This window comes from Lytechinus variegatus, chromosome 2 (assembly GCF_018143015.1).
Source record: "Lytechinus variegatus isolate NC3 chromosome 2, Lvar_3.0, whole genome shotgun sequence".
In the NCBI taxonomy this organism is placed as follows: domain Eukaryota; kingdom Metazoa; phylum Echinodermata; class Echinoidea; order Temnopleuroida; family Toxopneustidae; genus Lytechinus; species Lytechinus variegatus.
In genome coordinates, this window is record NC_054741.1 from 71,226,226 (window position 1) to 71,247,693 (window position 21,468).

Below are 21,468 nucleotides of genomic sequence, written 5' to 3' on the forward strand. Positions count from 1 at the left end.
AATGATCCTCACGCTGCTAGTCAAACCTACTGAACCTCATTAATATTAATATACATAGGTTGAAGAACACCCAGCTCTCACAACTCATGGGCTGTATCACAAATATTTATTTACCTGCAAACCACTTCGGGAAGTAGGGATCTTGCTGCGCTCCATAATCATCAACCATGAATAGAAAAGCAATACAGATGAATTTATAATCCACAGTAATTAATCCACTAGTGTTCAAGCCCTAGGTCCCTCAAATACAGTGTCTTGTGTCCTAATGCTACACGAACAAGCCATGCCAGCCACCTAACGCTAATAACAAACCACGTAATGACTCATTGCTAGCAAGCTTCAGCTTTTGAAGGCAAAATTGTGACTAAACCGTAGATTTCTAGCCGACAAAACCCCAGCAAGAAAACAGGAAATCGGTGTCTCATCTCTGCAGTCTCTCATCGCTTTCTCCCCCAACAAAGATGCGGTAGGGACGCCTCAACGGGGACGATCTAACGCGATTAGTTGCCTCCTTTCACTATGCTACCCAGGAAGGGGGATAATTTTTTAACAATGGTTCATCCTTTCATTATGTACTCTTCATGCATGTCTGAAGATGGGAATCATAAACGTGTTGGTGTAGGTTGTTGATGAAAGACAATGAGCATTTGTAACATTAGTGTCAACCTACAATGTGCAACTTCCTTTCATAGTTTCAGACAGAGACTAAAATGTATGTTTGCATAAAATTTTCATGCACCATGATCAGGAATCCTGATAATTCATTCTTTTTTTCCCCTTTTTATTCAAGAGAACAAAAGACTATTTCACAATAAATGAACATACATGTAACTAATCAAATTCTTTACAAATCTATTTTTACAGACATTCTTTCGCAGTTCTCACAATGTCCTTTCACACTGCAAATTTCCCATCAAAAGTTATCAAGATTTCTGATCTAAAGAATTTAGATTTTTTATACAGTACTTTTAATTGCATATTGACAAAAACATGGTATTATCTGACTGAAAATTCATTTTTTTTCCTTAATTACAATTTTAGGTCACTGTAGCCTACTCAGTCTTTCTTCCCATTTAAAGTCTTGTGTGTACTACAGGGTAATGTACATGTTATCCTATCAACTTTCATTGACCTCTGGCTTTGGTCTTTATTCAAACAAACCTATCGTCGTCGGCAATCTAACGAACCATCGTATCAGTCAATTTTGGTAAAAATATAAATTATTACTAGATTTTTGCAGAAAATGTAAATACAAATCATACTCAATAATCTAAACATCGTTAAATTTCTAGGTAGCAATTTAGAAAAAAATCCATATTTTATTGTTTTAAATTCATTGATTCTGGGCCCGGCAACCACTAAGCAATGCTAGATTGACGTTGCTCTATCCCGTTAAATCGCTGAGTGCTTAAAAGGGTAGCAGCAACTCCCATCTTTTAATGTCTTTTAAACTGAAGCAAATGGGGTTTGAACTTCCAACCTTTCAGTTGAGAGACAGATACTCTACCAACTGAGCCAACACACTGGTATAAAGATCTATTTTCAAGGCGATGTCATACAAATTTTTGATAAAATATGCAAAATATGCAAATCGCATGGGAACATGTACATGTATTATAACAAAGTAAACAACAGCTGCATGCACTTGATATACAAATACATGGTTTAGCAAACCGTCATCAGGAAATGCACTGACTTTACTCGTGAAAGAGAGCTACGTCGGTTTGTTGATCGCACATACTGAAATGCAGTCAGCGTTGTTATATACCCTACAGCGTTTTTGTACAGGGAAAATCTAAACCGCTCAAACGGAAATTACGAGCTTGTACATGTACATGTGTAGCTCTAATATGCGATATTTTCTCTTATTTTTGGTTCTAAGAAAAATATAAAGATATCAATGTCAAGAAACTGTCTTGGTCTGACCAACCAAGTTTTTCTTTTGAAATGGAAGTGCTGTATGGCTGGGGACAAAATGTAGAAATTCTAGTAAACTTTGAAGTAGATTTTCTCTAAATTGCGCTGTTATACATGTACATGTATCTGTGATACAGCGGTTCAGATGACTGCCGGCAATATACATGTATGGACTTGTACAGGGTAAACTCTTAACAATAGGCCTAATAAACAGAGATGCTAACTGATAGCTCAAAAAAATCCTGAAAACCCAGGCCGGGGTCCAGGGGCCCGCCCAGGGCCCCTGGCGGGGTCAAGGGCGAAGCCCCGTGAAGCTGGAACGTTTTCTTATTCTTTAGAGGGCTGAAATCATTAATCTACAGTAGTACATAACAAATAATTAATGACATAATAAACTTCATATCATAGGCAAGAAAGGTGCTCAAAAAAAAAAAAATCATGTAACCCGTACTCATTACGGTACGGGTTAACCTGCTGCGGGTTAATATGCTGCGGCCAATGGGTGCGACTCGGGACGGGTGTATGTAGCAGCTGGGGTGCCCTTTTTCACTCACTGTACTCATCAACAAGACAATCCTATACTATTGAAAATCCATAAATCACAATTTCTATCAAAATGATGGATAGTTCACACATATGAATTGATGAATACGCACCAGAGAACACATATTTCATGGTAGCAAATAGGTTTTCAGCTGAAATCCCGCGGCAGACAACCAATCACTCACGCAGCGGCAAGCAATTGCAGCCACACCGGGCCGTGCTTCGAGCGGTTCTACCGGGCGATCGCCCGACTGGGATAGCGCTGACACCCGTATCCCTGCAGGGTATAGAGCGGCGTTTGCAACTGCTACAATGTATTGCTCGCGCGTACCGTGCAAGTACAGTACCAGCTAAACTTCATGCTGCGCACAACGCTAATAATTTTCCGTCTGCGCAAATTGGCCATCCAAAATTGAAATTGCGCTCTCCGTAGTGAACTCCGTGACAAGATTTGGAGGGGAAATTTTTACGGATTTCACTTTGACAATCGATTTTTTTTCCCGGAATATTTTTCAGCAAAGGAAAAAAACCGGAATTCCGGAAAAATCCGGAAAATTAGCAACTCTGTAATAATAAAACTGTTTCCTGACAGCTTAACAGGAATATTTTCAAATGACTAGTTTTACACTTTTTTTCTTGAACCTCGAAATAGACAGATGTTCGTGCAATAAAACTCACCATGACAAAATACAGCTTTACAAATTGGGAATGGGGGAATTCCTTGATATGGCCTTTTGGAAGCTTGTCAAGAGGACAAACAGACAGAGACAAACAAAACAGTAGATTATTCAAAAGATACAATCAGTACTAAATTGAAAAAAATTACCTTGAGACCTGCAGGATCCTGTTTGTCATCTATCATAAGACCTGGTTTGGAACCTGGTGGCTTTGACATGGAACTCCTAGGTGATGACACTCTTGTTCCCATCCGTGGCGTGGATGGCACATGCCTTGCAATACCCCCCACAGCCGACTTACTGTCCACATGACCAGCTGACTCTCGCACCAGTTTGTCCGGTCTTGCAAACACTCCTTTCTTAGGTTCACACTGAAAGTATCTGATGCCATTGACTGAGCCATCATTCTTTCCTATGGCATCATCCAAGACAACACCAGCCCACTCTCCACTGGCAAATTGTGTCTCACCCAGGAATTGGACATGGCCATGTTTGTTGCCCCCGACAATAACCCGATCTCCTATGATGAAGTCATCAGAATGCTTTGCAGCGCCCCCATTGTTCACAGTTCGTACAGTTTTGTCCGCATGTTGATTAGCCTCCGATGGTCGCATACCGGCTGCTCGGGCTGAAGTGGCCACTGCATCTGTGTCATACATAACAGAAAGTGATTAGTCATCACAGTTAATATAGAAATGACTGCACCATGTATTGCCATCTTTATTGTGAATTTCCAGACGTGATCTTTTTGCCATTAGCATTTCTTGACATATGAGCACTGAACAAGCAACACTGTCCCCTACTTCCGACCTCTTGCCCGATATAAATAACCTAAAAACCTATTAAAAATACTAATTTAACCCTGAACTTTCATGCTAAACACTATAAATGCCCAGCTAACCCTGCTAATTTGCAGAGTCAGATAGTCCTCTGCTACATTGTAAAACGTTGTTTAGAAAAGAAAGTGGACTATAAAGCTCAACCCCAGAATATACCTTGCCATTTAGCCCCCCCCCCCCCCCCCCCGTCCCCCACATTGTAAGAGGTTTTAGGAAAAAAATCCCATAAGAAAAGGTAGATCATTTAAAAAAGAAGAGGAGATAGAAAAGGGAGAAAAAGGGCAAGACCCGAAGAAAAACAAGTGAGACATAGAGAGAGGAAAGAAGAGCAAGGGAGGGACATAGAGATTCATGTACCTACAGTTACATGTATATTGAAAGAGACGAAAAACAAAAGAAACCTTGATACATTACTTCTACTTTAGTGCATATACATGTACCTGTAAATGTACAGAAATGTGAACAAAAGGCAGACATGACAGGGGGAGAGAGGGTGGGGGAGCGAGAGAAGAGAGAGGGAGAGAGAGAGAAAATAAAGAGATAGAGGCAGTAAAAGAAGGGTAAGTGAATGGAAGAGATATCAAGGGAGAGAGAAAGCTGTTACATTTTATGGACTTGATCTGAAATTTAATTTATGCTAAATTTATGTTCTCTCAGATCATCTTTGTCAGGTTCAAAGAAATTGAATGAACAATATTAGGCTAACAGAAGAAAAAGCAAATATTATATGTATTATGCTATGGGCCTGTATAAGAATGCAAAACAAGTTAACATCTGCAGTAGATTATCTTTTATTAAGAAATAATTTAATTAGAAAAAAATAAGCGTAATACAAAAATATACAAGTGCATGTGACAAGTACAGAACAGAGATACTGAGGATGTACATGTAATTATCTTTAACATACAAAGAATAAATAGTGATGGGGGGGGGGTAGGTAACAGAATTAGTACTGGGACTACGGCTATAATATTCATCTTCATCTACATTACTGCTTTCAACAGAATTTTATCTATATATTTTAGAACACACAAAAAACATTACTACAAATGTAAATATCCAACCATCTATAAAAAAGGGGGGTTTTCCAAGAAGTGGGAAGGGGCATTTTTGTTCAGAAAATCTGAAAGATGTGGCAAAAGCTGGTTCATTATTGAAAAAAAACATTTATTATTATTTAATAAAGTCTTCAATTTCAAAAGAGGGGGCAAACCTCAGTTTAAATTGCATTTTTACATTATAAATTCTAATTTTGCTTCTCAAAAGGGCCCCCCCCCCCTGGATCCGCGCCTGCATAGGACCACCTGACATGTTTATACTACATGTAGTAGTTTTAATAATGGTATACATCATGTACTGTACATGAAGTGGCAAGTTCAAACAGATTTTATAAATTAGAATTACTATAAAAATAGAAGTCTACTAAAAATAGTTCCATGTCTATTTTGCCTCCAAAGTATTCATTTCAATGATATAAAAAGCTACATGTATATATCTATTTGAATTAATGCAAAAGATACATACATGTATGAGACTACAAATATAAGCGCATCAAAATATTGCATCTATTTTAGTATCCATCAGTCACTGGTTAAAGAAAAAAAAAACATAATAAATATGTACATTATATACATAAATATCAAAAGCATGTTATTTAAAGCATGGATCTAAACTTAAAAGACAAGTCCACCCAAAAAAAAGTTCATTTGAATAAAAAGAGAAAAATACAACAAGCATAACACTGAAAATTTCATCAAAATCGGATGTAAAATAAGAAAGTTATGGCATTTTAAAGTTTCGCTACATTTCACAATTTTTTTATATGCACATCTCGGTCGGTATGCAAATGAGGAACTGATGACATCACTCACTATTTCTTTTGTATTTTTATATGAAATATTTTTATGTTCTCATCATTGTCATGTGAAATGAAGTTTCATTCCTCCCTGAACATGTAGAATTCAATTATTTTAACATTTTGTGCTTCAGGCAAGGAGATCCTAATCGTCAAATTCGTAAAATTGAAATGTTGTATAATGAAAACAATAAAAAACAAAAGAAATAGTGAGTGAGTGACATCATCGACTCTCTCATTTGGATGTAACTGGCTCGTTCACATGACTATTTTCTTAAAAATAAACAAAACTTTGAAATGTCATAACATTCTTATTTTACATCCGATTTTGATGAAATTTTCAGCATTTTGCTTGTCTGATTTTTCTCTATTGATTCAAATCAACATTTTTCTGAGGTGGACTTGACCTTTAAAAGCAACTAAAATTACTAAATATACATGTAGAGAATGAACAATATACAAATTCACACTTCATGTTATACTAATATTATCAGTATTAATAGAATGTCCTGAAGAAAACTTTATAAAAATAAATATTAGTCTGAACTGCTCACATTTAGAATTAGTACAGAATTATGATGTTAATAATCAAAGCGTAACTATTTGAAACAATATACATATGTTATCACTGCACAACATCAAGCATGAAAACCATACCTCTGATTCGACTTGCATGGGCGCCACCAGCTATTATCAAAATTTACATGTAAAAGCAATTAAAACATAGAGCAACATACAGGGCATGTACATATGTAAAAAGCTATAAAAGTAAGTACCGGTATATTTATTAAACAGATAATCATCCTATTGGCATACATGTACAACATATTCACATACAGTAGTGCATCACAATATCTACATTTACAAACAAACTTGACGTAAACATTGACAAAAAACATACACTGTACATTTAGCAACAAACACAATTTGAATTTTCACAAGTTTTATAAATGTACTTTTAATACAGTATTCATCATGTACATGTACATAGTACATACAAATGTATGGAAGCAGGAGACCGTCAAAAACACGGATATACGTCGTGTCGTAATTCAATTTACTACACGACGTAAATAATTACGTAGTGTAGCAATTCGAATTACTACACGACGTAAATAATTACGTAGTGTAGTAATTCGAATTACTACACGACGTAATTCCGAATTACTGCCCAACGATTTAATGTCATGACGTTAAATGAATTAGTGTCGCTACATCAAATAATTAAGGTCGTGTAGTAATTCCAATTACTACACTACCTAAATAATTACGTCGTGTAGTAAATAATTGCTACACGACGTAATTCCGAATTACTGCTCAACGATTTAACGTCATGACGTTAAATGAATTAGTGTAGTGACGTTAAATCAACCAATGAGACCGTTCGTTATATGTGCGCAATGCGAAGAGCTGAGACTACAGAGTATTGTACAGGAACGTACCGGCAGGAAGTTAGTTGGATGTTCGACATTTGATATTCAAACTGTGAAGTTGGTTTGATATTCAGGTTCGATATTCAAACGCCTGTGAAGCTGGACCAATATTGCCACGGACCCGATCCGCATAGTACTGCCCCCCCAAAAAAAAAAAATGTTCTACAACCGAGAACAATAGGAAATGATAAAAGGAAAGAAAGATGAAAGATACGTTATTTTATGCATACCATGTCAAAATCAATCTCAAAGTTAAAGGTGTTTTTTTTCTCGCTGGCTCGAGACTTATTACGAAGCAAATTTTTGCTGCATGCGCCATTGTGTGCCCCCTCTTTTTGTTCTTATCACGCATTGAGCTTCGCCCTAATGCTCGGGGCACAATCATAAAACATCCTGTTCATACAAGTGACCCCTCCGTTCTCCCTTTTCTTTCTCTCCCGTTCTCCTTTTCTTTCCAATCTCCCCCTTTCGCTTCTCTCTCTCCTATTATGTATTCTCTCTTTCCTTTTTTTTTTTTACTCTATCCACTGGCGGCACCAAGAGATTAGTCAGGAACGTGGTTCCCCATGCTTGAAATATTCCGTTTTGTTAATTTTAGCCCCCCGTTAATGTGCATGCGCCGGGTAACCGAGTCAAGTTCTACAAGTTAGGGTAGGTGGTTACCCCGGATAGACCGTCGGGATATTCCTGGGGGCCCCTTGGAAAAAAAATTAAAATGCGATAAATAGCCCTTTATTCCTTTAATTTTGTTAATTTGAGCCCCCCAAATGTGCATGCACCGGGTCAAACTAGTGTTTATACGGTTGCCCGAGTCGATTTCTACAAGTTAAGATACGTGTTACCCCGGCTAGGCCGTCGGGGTATTCCTGGGGGCCCCTCGAAAAAAAAATTCTTGCCCTTTTATTCACTGACGTTTGTCCCCTAAATGTCCTCGTACTTGGGCACGCCAGTGTTGTTATGGTTGCCCGAGACGTGCTGCACCTGTAAAACCCCTTAGCTTTCAAAACCCCTGAATATATTTGAATATCGAATGTTGGTCCAGCTTCACAGGCGTTTGAATATCGAACCTGAATATCAAACCAACTTCACAGTTTGAATATCAAATGTCGAACATCCAACTAACTTCCTGCCGGTACGTTCCTGTACCATACTCTGTAGTCTCATTGGTTGATTTAACGTCACTACACTAATTCATTTAACGTCATGACATTAAATCGTTGAGCAGTAATTCGGAATTACGTCGTGTAGCAATTATTTACTACACGACGTAATTATTTAGGTAGTGTAGTAATTGGAATTACTACACTACGTAATAATTTACGTCGTGTAGTAATTCGAATTACTACACGACCTTATTATTTGATGTAGCGACACTAATTCATTTAACGTCATGACATTAAATCGTTGGGCAGTAATTCGGAATTACGTCGTGTAGTAATTCGAATTACTACACTACGTAATTATTTACGTCGTGTAGTAATTCGAATTGCTACACTACGTAATTATTTACGTCGTGTAGTAAATTGAATTACGACACGACGTATATCCGTGTTTTTGACGGTCTCCTGCTTCCATACAAATGGTCAAGAAAGCCTTAACGATGCTTACATATGATACTGCCACAAGATTCAGCAGATAGGGGAGATCGGGGTTAAATGGAACGCAGGGTAAGTAGAAACATTGTAATTTTCTTTAATGCCTGTACAAGAAATTTATGCAATACTGCCCTCAATTTATTGCTATTCATAATACAACAATAGCAATAAATTGAGGGTAGTATTGCATTCATTTATTTTACAGGCGTTAAAGAAAATTACAATGTTTCATCTTACTCTGCTTTCCAACTAACCTGATCTCCCTACTAGAATGCATGAATGAATGCATGGACTTTCTCGACACTTGAGACAATGTTGGCCTACATTTAGGCCAACAGGTATGTGACTGTTATTGTTAAACACAAAAGCACTGTGTATTCTTCAGCATACAGACAGAGTAACATGTAAAGCTGACCCAAGCACATACATGTACATGTACACATTTGACCATTTTCTCTTCTATTTTGGACTACACACAGGTACAACAAGCATTTTAACATCTAGTAGAATACAAATGTTCACTGTGCATAGCTAGAATTCATCCAAGCGCAAAGCAATATGGTGTGGTGTACATTATTATATTTAAAGGAGAATGAAACCATTGGAACAAGATAGCTTGTGTGAAAACAGAAAAATCAAAGAAACAGATCAACGAAAGTTTGAGAAAAATCGGACAAATAATGAGAAAGTTATGAGCATTTGAATATTGCGATCATTAATGCTATGGAGATAGCAAATTGGCAATGCGACAAAGATGTGTGATGTCACTTGTGAACAACTCTCCCCATTACTTTAGTATATATTTCACTTGAATTGCCTCTTTTATCACATCTATCCATAAATCATGTGTTCTTTCTACATGAGGGCATGTAATACATATTTTTTAAAGTAGACAACCGAAGAATCAAAAGTATTTTATAATGTCTTTTTGTGGTCATCATTATAAAGGGGAAGTATTACTAATCAGATATATAACTTCACTTTTTAAAATAGTGATTAGAGTTTGCAGAAATCAGCTCTCAAAAATGACTTTAACATTTTCATGGCATATTTCTGCCTTCGTCCGTCCTCTGGCGAGCTCCAGCTGAGTGACGTCACACCAAGAGCAGTGAGCAGCTGAGCTGACAGCAGCCCATTGAAGACGATCTTTCCAATCAGCGTTTTTTGCTCTTAGAATTGTTTATTCCTCACAAGATTGGTCTTATTACATAGATAAAAGTTTGAATTTTCTGAACAGTAAAATGAAATGCACATTTAACATATTTTGGTAACCGATATTTAGCTTAGAAAAAATTATTTGTTTTCAAGAAATATACGTGAATAAACAAAGCATATTTTCACTTAGAAATCATGCTTGCACCACATTGATATTATTATCAATATAAAACATAGACATTCGTCTTCACGACTGAATAAAAATTATGAAATTTAATTACGTAGCAAGTTCAGGAACCACAAAAAAACACGGCAATATCCATCGCGAAATGATTGGAATTGCAGTTGGATTGCCGAAGCATTGCAAGGCAACAGCAGCGAACACACTTTGTATATATATCATTATGAACCCGGAAACGATAGAGATACTCTCTGTGGACAAATCTGTACGCACATAGTTTTTTTGTGAGTGCGGGGATCCTGGTTCGAAACTCTTTGATTTTTTTTTGGTTCGGGATTTTTTTTTTTCAATTATATTCCTTCCCCGTTCCTACCAGCTCTTTTTATTTTCATGTGAGATTCTGTTCAGTCCTGTATTTATTAAATCTTACTTCTTAATTGCTGCTTTTTATTTTCAAGTTAGATTCTCTAGGCCTACTTTGGGCAGCGACTCCCTCACGGTAGTCACTTAAGAACCAAGTTTGAAAGGACACTCGTAAAATTACACTCTTGTCGATGAATCTCTGCATGCATGCACTCAGTGTGTATTGAACACGCACGACCACGATCTAATGAATATTCATCGGCGAGAGTGACGTAATTTTACGAGTATCCTTTCAAACTTGGTTCTTAAGTGACTACCGGTACCCTGATCACTCACTGACTGGAGTGGAGCAACACAATGACGAATGCAGTAGACAAAATCGGTCTTTACAGTCCACAATTCAATAAAAACGGGCAAAGGAACACAGTTCTGATTCACGTTTGGTCTGAAGTTGTCGAAAACAGAAATTGAATGTCACATAACATGAAGAAAACGGTAAATTCGGAAGATATTGAACAGGTCAGTAAGGTGATTCAGTGCATGATGCACAGAGAGCTGATGAGCTCGTCGATTGTGTGACGTCATTATTCTCGACCGTTTTCGGCTGCGTGATTGTCGGTCTGGGGGGCTGAGAAGGGTGTCTAATAATTTCATTTCTTGCATTTCCACGACATCTATAAGACTTTTTAGTGATATATTTGTGTATAAAAAGACAATACCTTTCCATCCATATATAATTTGTCTATAATCATCACTTTCGTGAATTTTCTTCGTGTGTATCCTTTAAGAATACATCATGGATAAAGAGTTTGTATCATCATAAGAAAAAGCAAAAAGAGACATTTTGAGGGTATTTTATAGTCCACCAAAGGGAAAGTTGTTCATCAGTGACATCACAAATCCTTGTCGCATTGCCAATGGGAGGATCTCCATAGCATTAGTGATTGAAATATTCAAATGCTCATAACCAAGGCTCCACATTAACTTTTTTTGGTGGTCCCCCGTTTGGGCCACCAAAACCTTCAAATAATTTTTTTTGGTGGCCCATTAGTAAAGTTTGGTGGCCCGAAAAATATAAAGAAAAACATTTATTTAAAATGAATAAAACAAACTGAAATATTCTGCAGTCACTATATACCACGTACCACTATTCTTTGTACATCTTGTATGTAAATCGTGCTTGCTGTTATTTTACTTTGCTTATTTTATAAATTGTTCCATCATTGTGAATATGAAATGATTCAAAGAGAATAAAAGAATTGTATTGTTCCCAGGTTGTGTGGACTTTTAATCTCCATATAGACACACACTCATAATGGTAAAGTAAATAAATAGTGCATATAGCAAACTCAGATTGATTTACAAAACAATGATTTTTCCTTCCTTTTTGATCGTAAAACCTAGATTATGCAGGCCCCAAATCCAGTTTATTTTCTCTTTTCCAGCATATTATAGCAGGAGAAAATCACAGAAAATATGCTGCAGAATTTTAGAATAGTATATTGAAAAAAAAAATTGTAAAAACGAATAAGTGAAATAAGACAAATAAAAAAATGAAGTAAGAAAAAAACAAAGAACAGGAAAAAAAAAATTGAGAAAAAACAAAAGAAAATGTAAGAAAAATGAATAAGACAAAATTATCAGAAAAATGGGAAAAATTATTATTATTCAGTAGAAACATGTTCTTTAATCAGGCATATTCAATGGGAAGGGGTATAAATGGTTTAATCACTGTAAAAAATTGACAGAAAAAAATAAGAAAACGGCAAGTTATCTGGAAAAAACAGTGAGAAAATTCCTTCCCTATATTTGACAAAATGATGGAAAAAATTCACATTTCATATCAATAAAATGCCTTCCCAAAGTATTTACTTCCTTAAGAGTGGTTTAAGAAGTCATTTATAAACAAGAAAGAAAGAAGCTGTCTATTCAAGACAGCTTCGAAAATAAACCAAATATCAACATACATACAAATGCACATGTGGGACTGTGATGTACTCACCTATGTGTTTTATGTGTATTAATGCATTTGGAAATCGGTCTTTTTGAGTCAAAAGAGAGGTCATAATTCCTCCTTTTAATGCTTGCAAATTATCAGGTTTCAGTAATATGGACTGTAGAAGGGCATTTCATTGGTGTAAAATGTGACTTTGACGTAGATTTTCAAAGTTCTGGGGAAGATTTCTTAGCAGTAACATTTCGCATCGCAGCTCCCTGAGTCTGAATAGTCTGCTAGCGCACAGCCAGCTGCAGTGGTTTCACGCATGCAAAGCTCAGCCAGACAGCCAGCACTGCCGGCTGAATAATAGTTACTGTATGCTAGCGGTAGGCCTACATGTACATACTGTCATGACTGTGCAATCTTTGTGTGTGTGTAGATTAACAAAAAAGGCGCATGACGAATTGACTTGCAATTTGAACTGTAGAAAGTTGATAAATGCATGCAAAATCGGGAGAAAAATTGCGCTACTTTGAAAATTATTGGTTGCCCGATTCGGGCCACCAAAACTTAACATTTTTCAATAATGGTTGCCCGAGATGAATTTTTGGTGGCCCCGGGCCACCGCTAATGTCGAGCCTTGTCATAACTTTCTCACTATTTGTCTGATTTTTCTCAAACTTTCTTTATTCTTTGATATTTCTGTTTCTACACAAGCCTATTTGTTCCAAAGGTTTCTTAAGTAAATTTTACTAAGGTTTATATTTTACATAATAATTAGATTGTCTTTTTCAAATATATACAAAATTGCTCAATACTTTTTGGTAATGGAAGCCTAGGGTCTTGTCATGTGACCTAATACGCACACAGGATATTCATGGATACATGGTTACTCTTATGTTTAAGTTTCATGAACTACATGTAGATCCATAAACTTTTAAAGTTATAATGACAATTCCACACACACCCCCAATATTATCAAAGTTTGTTGACCCTAAATGACAGATTTTGACATAGTATTCAGAAAATAATATCATATTTCACCATTCTCTCTTTCGTTTTCTTTCCGGATTTCTTTGTGGTTGTGATTTTTATTTGGGAGTGAGCTCCCCCCCCCCATCTGTAGGCCAGTGGGAAGGATACCATTTCTGTATCAATTAAAGTTTCCAGCTATCCTTGCTCTGAAATGACAGAAATTTTGGTTAGTCTTATTTTTCATGCATCATAATTCTTTTTTGTTATATTTTAAAAGACTGAGGATACCGGTAAATTTTAATAATTTTAATAATTTAAATAATGTGTGAGTGAATGGAGTCTGAATTATATGTACAACTCTACTTGTATGGCCTGAAAGACAGGTGCAATGGACATCCTCCCTGTTCTCCTCTCCGACTCCTCTGTTTTCTCAGTAAGGTATCTCACCAACACCCTCCCTCCCCACCCTCTCAGTCTCCCTCGGTCCTCCAATCCCCTCCTCCCTCCTTTTCTTTACCCCCCCCCCTCCTCCCTCCTTTTCTTTACCCATAATTTCTTGAATTCCTTTAATAAAGTTCAGCTCCTACTTTTATTACCACTCTCAGGATGGACTTCCTTTTTAAATCATCCATCAATTTCCATAGAATTCTCAGTAAAGAGCAAGAAGATCCATGATAATACAATAATTTGCTATCACAAGGCCCTCTAATACCTCTTATCTGTGCAAACAAGATTGCCCATCCCCACAAATGCAGTTTCATGTAAGCTGTCTTGTGCCAACATCTCATCGCTGGCCTGCAATGGAATGCTCCATCCACTACGAAACTAAAGACCTGTTCCCTATCCATCTATCATCTATGAACTGTGAAGATATCACGCGAAAGGAATGTAAGCTATCCTAAAGCTCTATATTGGTCTGGTCAGATTAACTATCGAAGGGGTGGTGCATCCAGCTCATCGAAATTCTTACTTTTTCAAAATTTTCCCTCAGAGAGATTCTTCTTTATATCCTAGGACAGTAATTCCATTTTTGCTATGAAAGTACAATACTCTATAAATGTAAAGTAAGATCTGTCTTGTAACCAATTTTGGCCTGTAAACTTACAGTTGATAAATCTGAATATATATCACTACTAACTTGTGGTACATGTACATGTAGGGTATTTGAAGGAGATGGTGATTATCAATTAGGCCTGTATGCTAATGTTTCAGACATGCAAGAGAAATTTACAAAAACTTACTTTTAAATAAATGACAAAATTGAACAATGTCCTCTTGTGGCAACTTTTCAATTCAATGAATAGAATTTCTAATACTACATGTACATGTATACAAAAAATAATTGACATAAAAAAAAATCACAACTTCTGTAAAATTAGTTGTTGAGAATACATGTACATGTACATAGTATACATGTAGCTACAGTGGGCAGAATTGTTATGGTAAAACCGATGTGTTTTCTGCAATGTTGACGAGGGATAAGTCAATGATTTCAATCCAGGCATTGGAATGTAGAATCTTCCAACTTGTCCATTCACTGCATTCCATTTGACCATCTGAACATGTTGATTTCATTGTGAGTTTACTGTCCTAGATTAGAAGATGACTTCATGATATCTTGGGGGCTTGTTGAAAAAAGCATCTTTTCATCCTAACATACATGATCCATATTTCCTACTGCTTACAATTTACCAGCTGTATGCCAAAGATTCTTACTCTGCTGAAAATTTACAGTTTAAATGCTCAATGGAGATTGGTTGCAATTTGTGATTATCATCACAATACATTTTGTTTTTCAAGGATCCTCAAAAAGTTTTTTTTTTAAATGAGTAAGAGAAAACAAAGAATTGGAATCTGCTGTGTCTGACTTTATCCATGCAAGAGAAATTTACAAAAACTTACTTTTAAATAAATGACAAAATTGAACAACGTCCTCTTGTGGCAACTTTTTTTTAAAATCTGGAATACTAATAAATGATAAATGATAAATCCATAATTTATTATTCGGAAATAGACATGAAATGAAATACTCCGAAAATTTGCTTTGCCCAATTGATCATGGGCCCAGCGGAAGCTGTGCAGCGCTAGATCGACGAGGCTCTATCCCTTTAATCGTTGAACGCCAAACAGGTTAGCAGCAACTCCCATTGTTTTACGTCTTTTGGTCTGACACGGCCGGGGTTTGAAACCCCACCTCCCGGTTGTGAGACGGACGTTCTATCAACTGAGCCAACACACCGGTTATAATTGGCCCTTACATGCCTCCTCTGAAAATTAAAAGCTCATCCAAGTGTTTGGTAAAAATTCAATTATGTGAATCATACTGGAATACCAACTAACATTCCAATCTTACATAAAGTAAGACAATTCAATATTTTTGTCATCGATTCTATGTGACCGCCTCTGGCAGTCTCGCCTGCATTACGCAGTGCTGACTTTGAAAACGACTGTTGAATAATTAACAAAACACACTATTTACATGATAAAAATCATTCATTGACTCTAAATGACCTTTGACCTTAATCATGAGACCTAAGACTCAAGCACAATAATTTAACTGATACATGTAGTTGATTACCTTACAGTTGGCAGCAAAATTATTCAACCCCCCTCACATTTTCGACATTTTGGTGGATTTAATGATGTTGCAACTGTAGATTGTTACCAAATCATTAAAGTAGTCAAAAGATAGTTAATTACAATTGAATACCAGAAAAAAAATCCAGATTTAATTCCTAGTCTATTCTAAATTGCTGTTTTCACATAAAAAGCAGGTGGCAAAATTATTCAACCCCCTATGAATATGCACTAATATGCATTATTAATGACTAATGGCAAGACAGGTGTACATGTTTAAAGGTGAATTCAGCCATGACACACATAGCAATATACATAATTTGCATTTTTGCATTATTAATATCCACCCAATTTGTATGCCTTGAATCAGAAGGCCCTACATGCTCCTCATACATTATGTCCCTTGCACTATGCTGACAAAATGGTTAAGGCTAAAAAGTGGTCCCAGAAATTTAGGGAGGAGATTGTAGCTTTGCACAAGAAAGGGAATGGCTACAAGAAGATATCCAAGCTCTTGAATGTCCCCAGTGACACTGTTGGGAGCATCAATCGTAAGTTCAGAGCCACTGGTACTACAGATACAAAAAATGGTCGTGGACGAAAGTGGACAAGAACCCCAAGGCTTACAGCAAAGGAGCTGAAGGAGGACCGGCTAAATGGGGCACAGAGATTAATGTGGACACAGTGCACCAAACACTTCATGCTGAAGGCCTGAGGGCAAGAATCCTAGACGCACACTCACTTCTGAAGCAACATCACAAGCAACGTCGCCTCCAGTTTGCTAGAAGCAACCTGACAAAGCCACGGAAGTTATGGGACAATGTTCTCTGGACTGATGAAATCAAGCTGGAGCTCTTTGGTCTTATGAATCAATGATACGTGTGGTACAGGAAGAAGGAAGCGTACAAAGAGAAGAATATTCTGGCTACTGTGAAGCACAGGAGGGACTGTGATGCTGTGGGGTTGCTTTGCTTCTACTGGTACAGGGTATCTCCATTGTATTGAAGGCATCATGGTTTCTGTCTGGTACTAGGATATTCTAGCAAAGAATGTCAACCTGTCTGTAAAGAAGTTGGCGCTAGCTTGGACATCATTGGACATTCAAGCCAGACAATGACCCCCAAGCTCAGCTCCAAATCTACAAAGGCTTGGCTGGAGAAGAAAGGATGGAAGGTCATTGAGTTGCCATCACAGTCTCCAGACCTGAACCCAATCAAGAATTTGTGGTGGGATCTAAAAGAAGCTGTTGCAACACGTAGACCAACGAGCATCGCTGACCTTTGTGCCATTGTGCAAGAGGAATGGGCCAAAATCCTAAGGAGCATTGTGAGGTGCTTGTGACAGGCCTGTGAGTGGGGTTTCAAAAAAATAGCGGAAAAATCTGAAAATTTACCTTACTATTTACTATCGCCAAGCCGCTGCATTTGCCCATCACGATTCACGGTGTATTCTAGACCAAAAGCTTCAGTCTCTGTATTTTGGTTGTTCCGCTGAACTGCGTTGGCTCACTCACCAATAGACTGAAGACCTTGGAGGCCCGTATGTACAGACAACGTATTTTAGCAGTAACGTTAGATCTAACAGTGGAAACCCAATATTCCGATCGTTTTTTTTTACATAAAATGTCACATTATGAAAAAGAAATCACATCCATATTTACGAAAGAATGTTCAAAATTCAGAAATATCGTACCTTAGACCGCAGTTACCGCTAATTCCTTTGAAATAATGATCGAAACATCGTCATCTTCGATCCTTTCGTTGGTCAACGTAAGTTGCCATCTTGGATGACGTCATCATCCTTACAGACGTATTTACCAGTCGCAAAATATCGCGATTTGAGCCGCTGCTTTGTGCTTGTATGCCGGCAACGGTGCACGGTGTGATCCGCAGCAGTTTCATAGAGTTACTAAAAATTAGAAACTTCGCAAGGCAAAATACAAGGCCCCGTAACGTGCATATTCACAACACACACATTCTGCTCGCATCCATTTTATTATACCTAGACTTGTTTTCCAGCCGTTTTGGATAAAATAGCGGAATTTTGACTAAGAAAAAACGGAAATGGAACACAGGAAAAAGCGGAAATTGAAATCGGTCTTAAAAATGAAAATAGCGGATTCCGCTAAATAGTGGATTCACAGGCCTGTTGTGAGAGGCTATTCATCTTGTATGCAGGAGGTCATTGCAGCAGATGGATGCTGCATAAAGACACATCCATCTGGGTTGAATGACGTTACAACTTGTTTGTTGTGCATATAAAGGTTCCAGTTTCAGGTGGAGGATAAACAAAATCAGCATTCACCTCAGAATATATGCACTGGCTTTTAAATTGTCATTATTTGTGCATTCCTTTCTTGTGTGTCAATAGGGGGTTGAATAATTTTGCAACATGCTTTTTGTGCAAAAATTGCAATAAAAAAAATGTGAAGTAAAATTTTCATTTTTTTTTCTGGTATTCTTTAGTAATTAACTGTCTGCTAACTATGTTAATGGTTCAGTAACAATCTGCAGTTGTAATGTTATTCATTATGACATAATGTCAAAAATTAGAGGGGGGTTGAATAATTTTGCTGCCAACTGTATGTCCTTGTTTCATGAACTTGATTCATAAAATTTCAGTTACGATTGCAAATCAACAATTACCCCAATAGGGCAAAGTTCATTGACCTTAAATGACCTTTGACCTTGGTCATGAGATCTGAAACTTAGGCAGGATGTTCAATGATACTTGCTTACTCTTTTTTGTCTATAAAGTTTCATGAACTAGATCCATAAACTATCAAGGTTATGATAGCAATTTGAACAACAAATACTCCCAACTTGGCCAAAGTTTGTTGGCCCTACAATGCATATGACCTTTGACCTTGGTCATGTGACCTAAAACTCACACAGGATGTTAAATGATACTTGATTGCTCTTACATCCAAGTTTCACGAACTAGATCCATAAACTTTCAAAGTTATAATTACAACAAGTGGAATGCCTCTGGCCGTCTCACCTGCATCACGCCATTCAACATAGCAGCATTGCTGACTTTGAAAACTACTATAACTCGCACAAGATGTTCAGTCACTTCAGTGATACTTGGTTACTCTTATTTCCATGTTTTATGAACTAGACCAATACACTTACAGAGATAGGATGGTAATTCAACAAATACCCCCAATGTGGCCAAAATTCATTGACCTTACATGACCTTTGACCTTGATCATGTGACCTGAAACTTGCACAGGATATTCAGTGATACTTGATTACTTCTAAGTCCAAGTTTCAAAAGTCAGATCAATAAACTTGCAAAGTTATGATGGTAATTCAACAGATACCCCAATTATAGCCAAAGTTCATTGACCTAACATGTCCACAGGATGTTCAGTGATACTTGATTACTCTTATGTCCAACATTTATGAACTATACCAACATACTTTCAAAGTTATGATGGTAATTCAACAAATAGCCCCAATTCGGCCAAAGTTCATTGACCCTAAATGACCTTTGACCTTGATCATGTGACCTGAAACTTGCACAGGATGTTCAGTGATACTTGATTACTATTATGTCCAAGTTTCATGAATCAGATCCAAAAACTTTTAAAGTTTTGATTGTAATTCAACAGATACCCCCAAATCGGCCAAAGTTCATTGACCCTAAATGACCTTTGACCTTGGTCATGTGACATGAAACTCATGCAGGATGTTTGGTGATACATGATTGACCTTATGTCCTAGTTTAATGAACTAGGTCCATATATTTTCTAAGTTATGATGACATTTCAAAAACTTAACCTCAGGTTAAGATTTTTATGTTGATTCCCGCAACATGGTCTAAGTTCATTGACCCTAAATGACCTTTGGCCTTGGTCATGTGACATGAAATTCTAATAGGATGTTCAGTAATACTTGATTAACCTTATGGCCAAGTTTTATGAACTAGGTCCATATACTTTCTAAGTTATGATATCATTTCAAAAACTTAACCTCAGGTTAAGATTTGATGTTGACGCCGCCCCATCGCCGTCGGAAAAGCGGCGCCTATAGTCTCACTCTGCTATGCAGGTGAGACAAAAACTTAACCTTGGTTTATAAAGTTTTGATGTTGATTCCCCCAACATGATCCAAGTCCATTGACTCTACCTTTGAGCTTGGTCATGTGACCTGAAACTCACACAGGATGTTACGTAATACTTGATTACTCTTAGGTCAAGTTTTATGAACTAGGTCCATAGACTGTTATGACATTTCAAAAACTCAAACTTGGTTAAGATTTCAGTTGACGTCAGAAAAGCGGTGCCTTCAGTGAATAGTCTTGCTCTGCTACACTATGCAGGTGAGACAAAAATCAAATTTCACATTTGAAAATATTCAGGGCTCCAATAAACTGAAGGCTATCCAAGGCCATGGCCTAGGATGCCATAACAATCGGGAAAAGTGCCCCATTCACTGGGTTTGGATATTTCTGCTGCCGTATTTAATTTTCCCTCGTGGTGCTGCTACTGCTGCATATAAAAATGTGCCCTTTAAAGTGGTATTGCCCTAAAATATTGAAATTTAACTTTAAGGCCTGTTATCTATCTTGTGAGAGGTGCATATTTTACTCATTTGTTCAAATAAAGTGAAACTTAATAACTTTCAATTTTTTCATATTTCACATCCCATTTTGATAAAATTTGCAGTGTTCATTTTGTTCATTTGTTTGATTTTTTTAATCAAATCAACTATTTGTTGGATTAGTCCCTTAAATGCAAACTTGCCAGCATGAATATTAATAATGTTTCTGTCTACCAGAGTTGGAACTGTCAGCACTAATTAGGCGCCCTTCCTCTTCTCCTCAATCATTTTGCACCCTTCAATTTCCCTCTTTATCTCTCTCTTAAATTCATGAATGCTACGTATACATGTAGGAAAGTGTAAAACATGCCTCATACCAGGGAATACAATGTAGGTACCCTACAATCCAAACCAAGAAAAGAAAGATACTCAACTGAATAAACAATACAAGTGAATAAATTATACAGGTGAATACAAATATACAAGTGAATATATTTGTGAAACATACAATTTGTGGGAGCATTGTGGTCTTGTGGTTCTGACTCCCACCTATTGATAGAGGGTTATGGGTTTAATACTAGTCATGGTTTTATTTCCTTCAGCAAGATATTGATCCAAATTGTGCTGCATTCGACTCAGTACATGTACCTGGCAGGAATGAATTCCTTGAAATGCTTGTGTGCTGTGTATAATAATTTGGAAGCATACAGAAATGTTAGACCATAATCAATGTGATATTTAAAAATATAAGTATTAATATCATCATTGTTGTTGGTGGTGCCGCAGCAGCAGTAGTAAAAACATACATTGTTTGACGAGCTGGCCAATGCCTTTATTAAATCATAAAGGGCTACCCTTTAGAAACATTTTTC

At 37.0% G+C, this 21,468-nt stretch overlaps 1 protein-coding gene across 10 annotated transcripts in view; it reads right to left on the reverse strand.

Moving 5' to 3' along the window:
- LOC121408894 (CAP-Gly domain-containing linker protein 1-like) overlaps positions 1–21,468 on the reverse strand; it is an 87,208-nt gene that overhangs the window by 43,364 nt on the left and 22,376 nt on the right. For 7 of the 10 annotated variants that reach the window (XM_041600589.1, XM_041600597.1, XM_041600594.1 and 4 more), the window contains exons 3-4: positions 6,489–6,518; positions 3,287–3,783 (exon numbers count right to left, since the gene is read on the reverse strand). In XM_041600589.1, the coding sequence (XP_041456523.1) occupies positions 3,287–3,783; positions 6,489–6,518 (527 nt within the window). Of the gene's footprint in view, positions 1–114; positions 281–3,286; positions 3,784–6,488; positions 6,519–21,468 lie in introns of those variants that run through there. The other 3 variants (XM_041600593.1, XM_041600592.1, XM_041600598.1) reach the window with 2 other exon arrangements.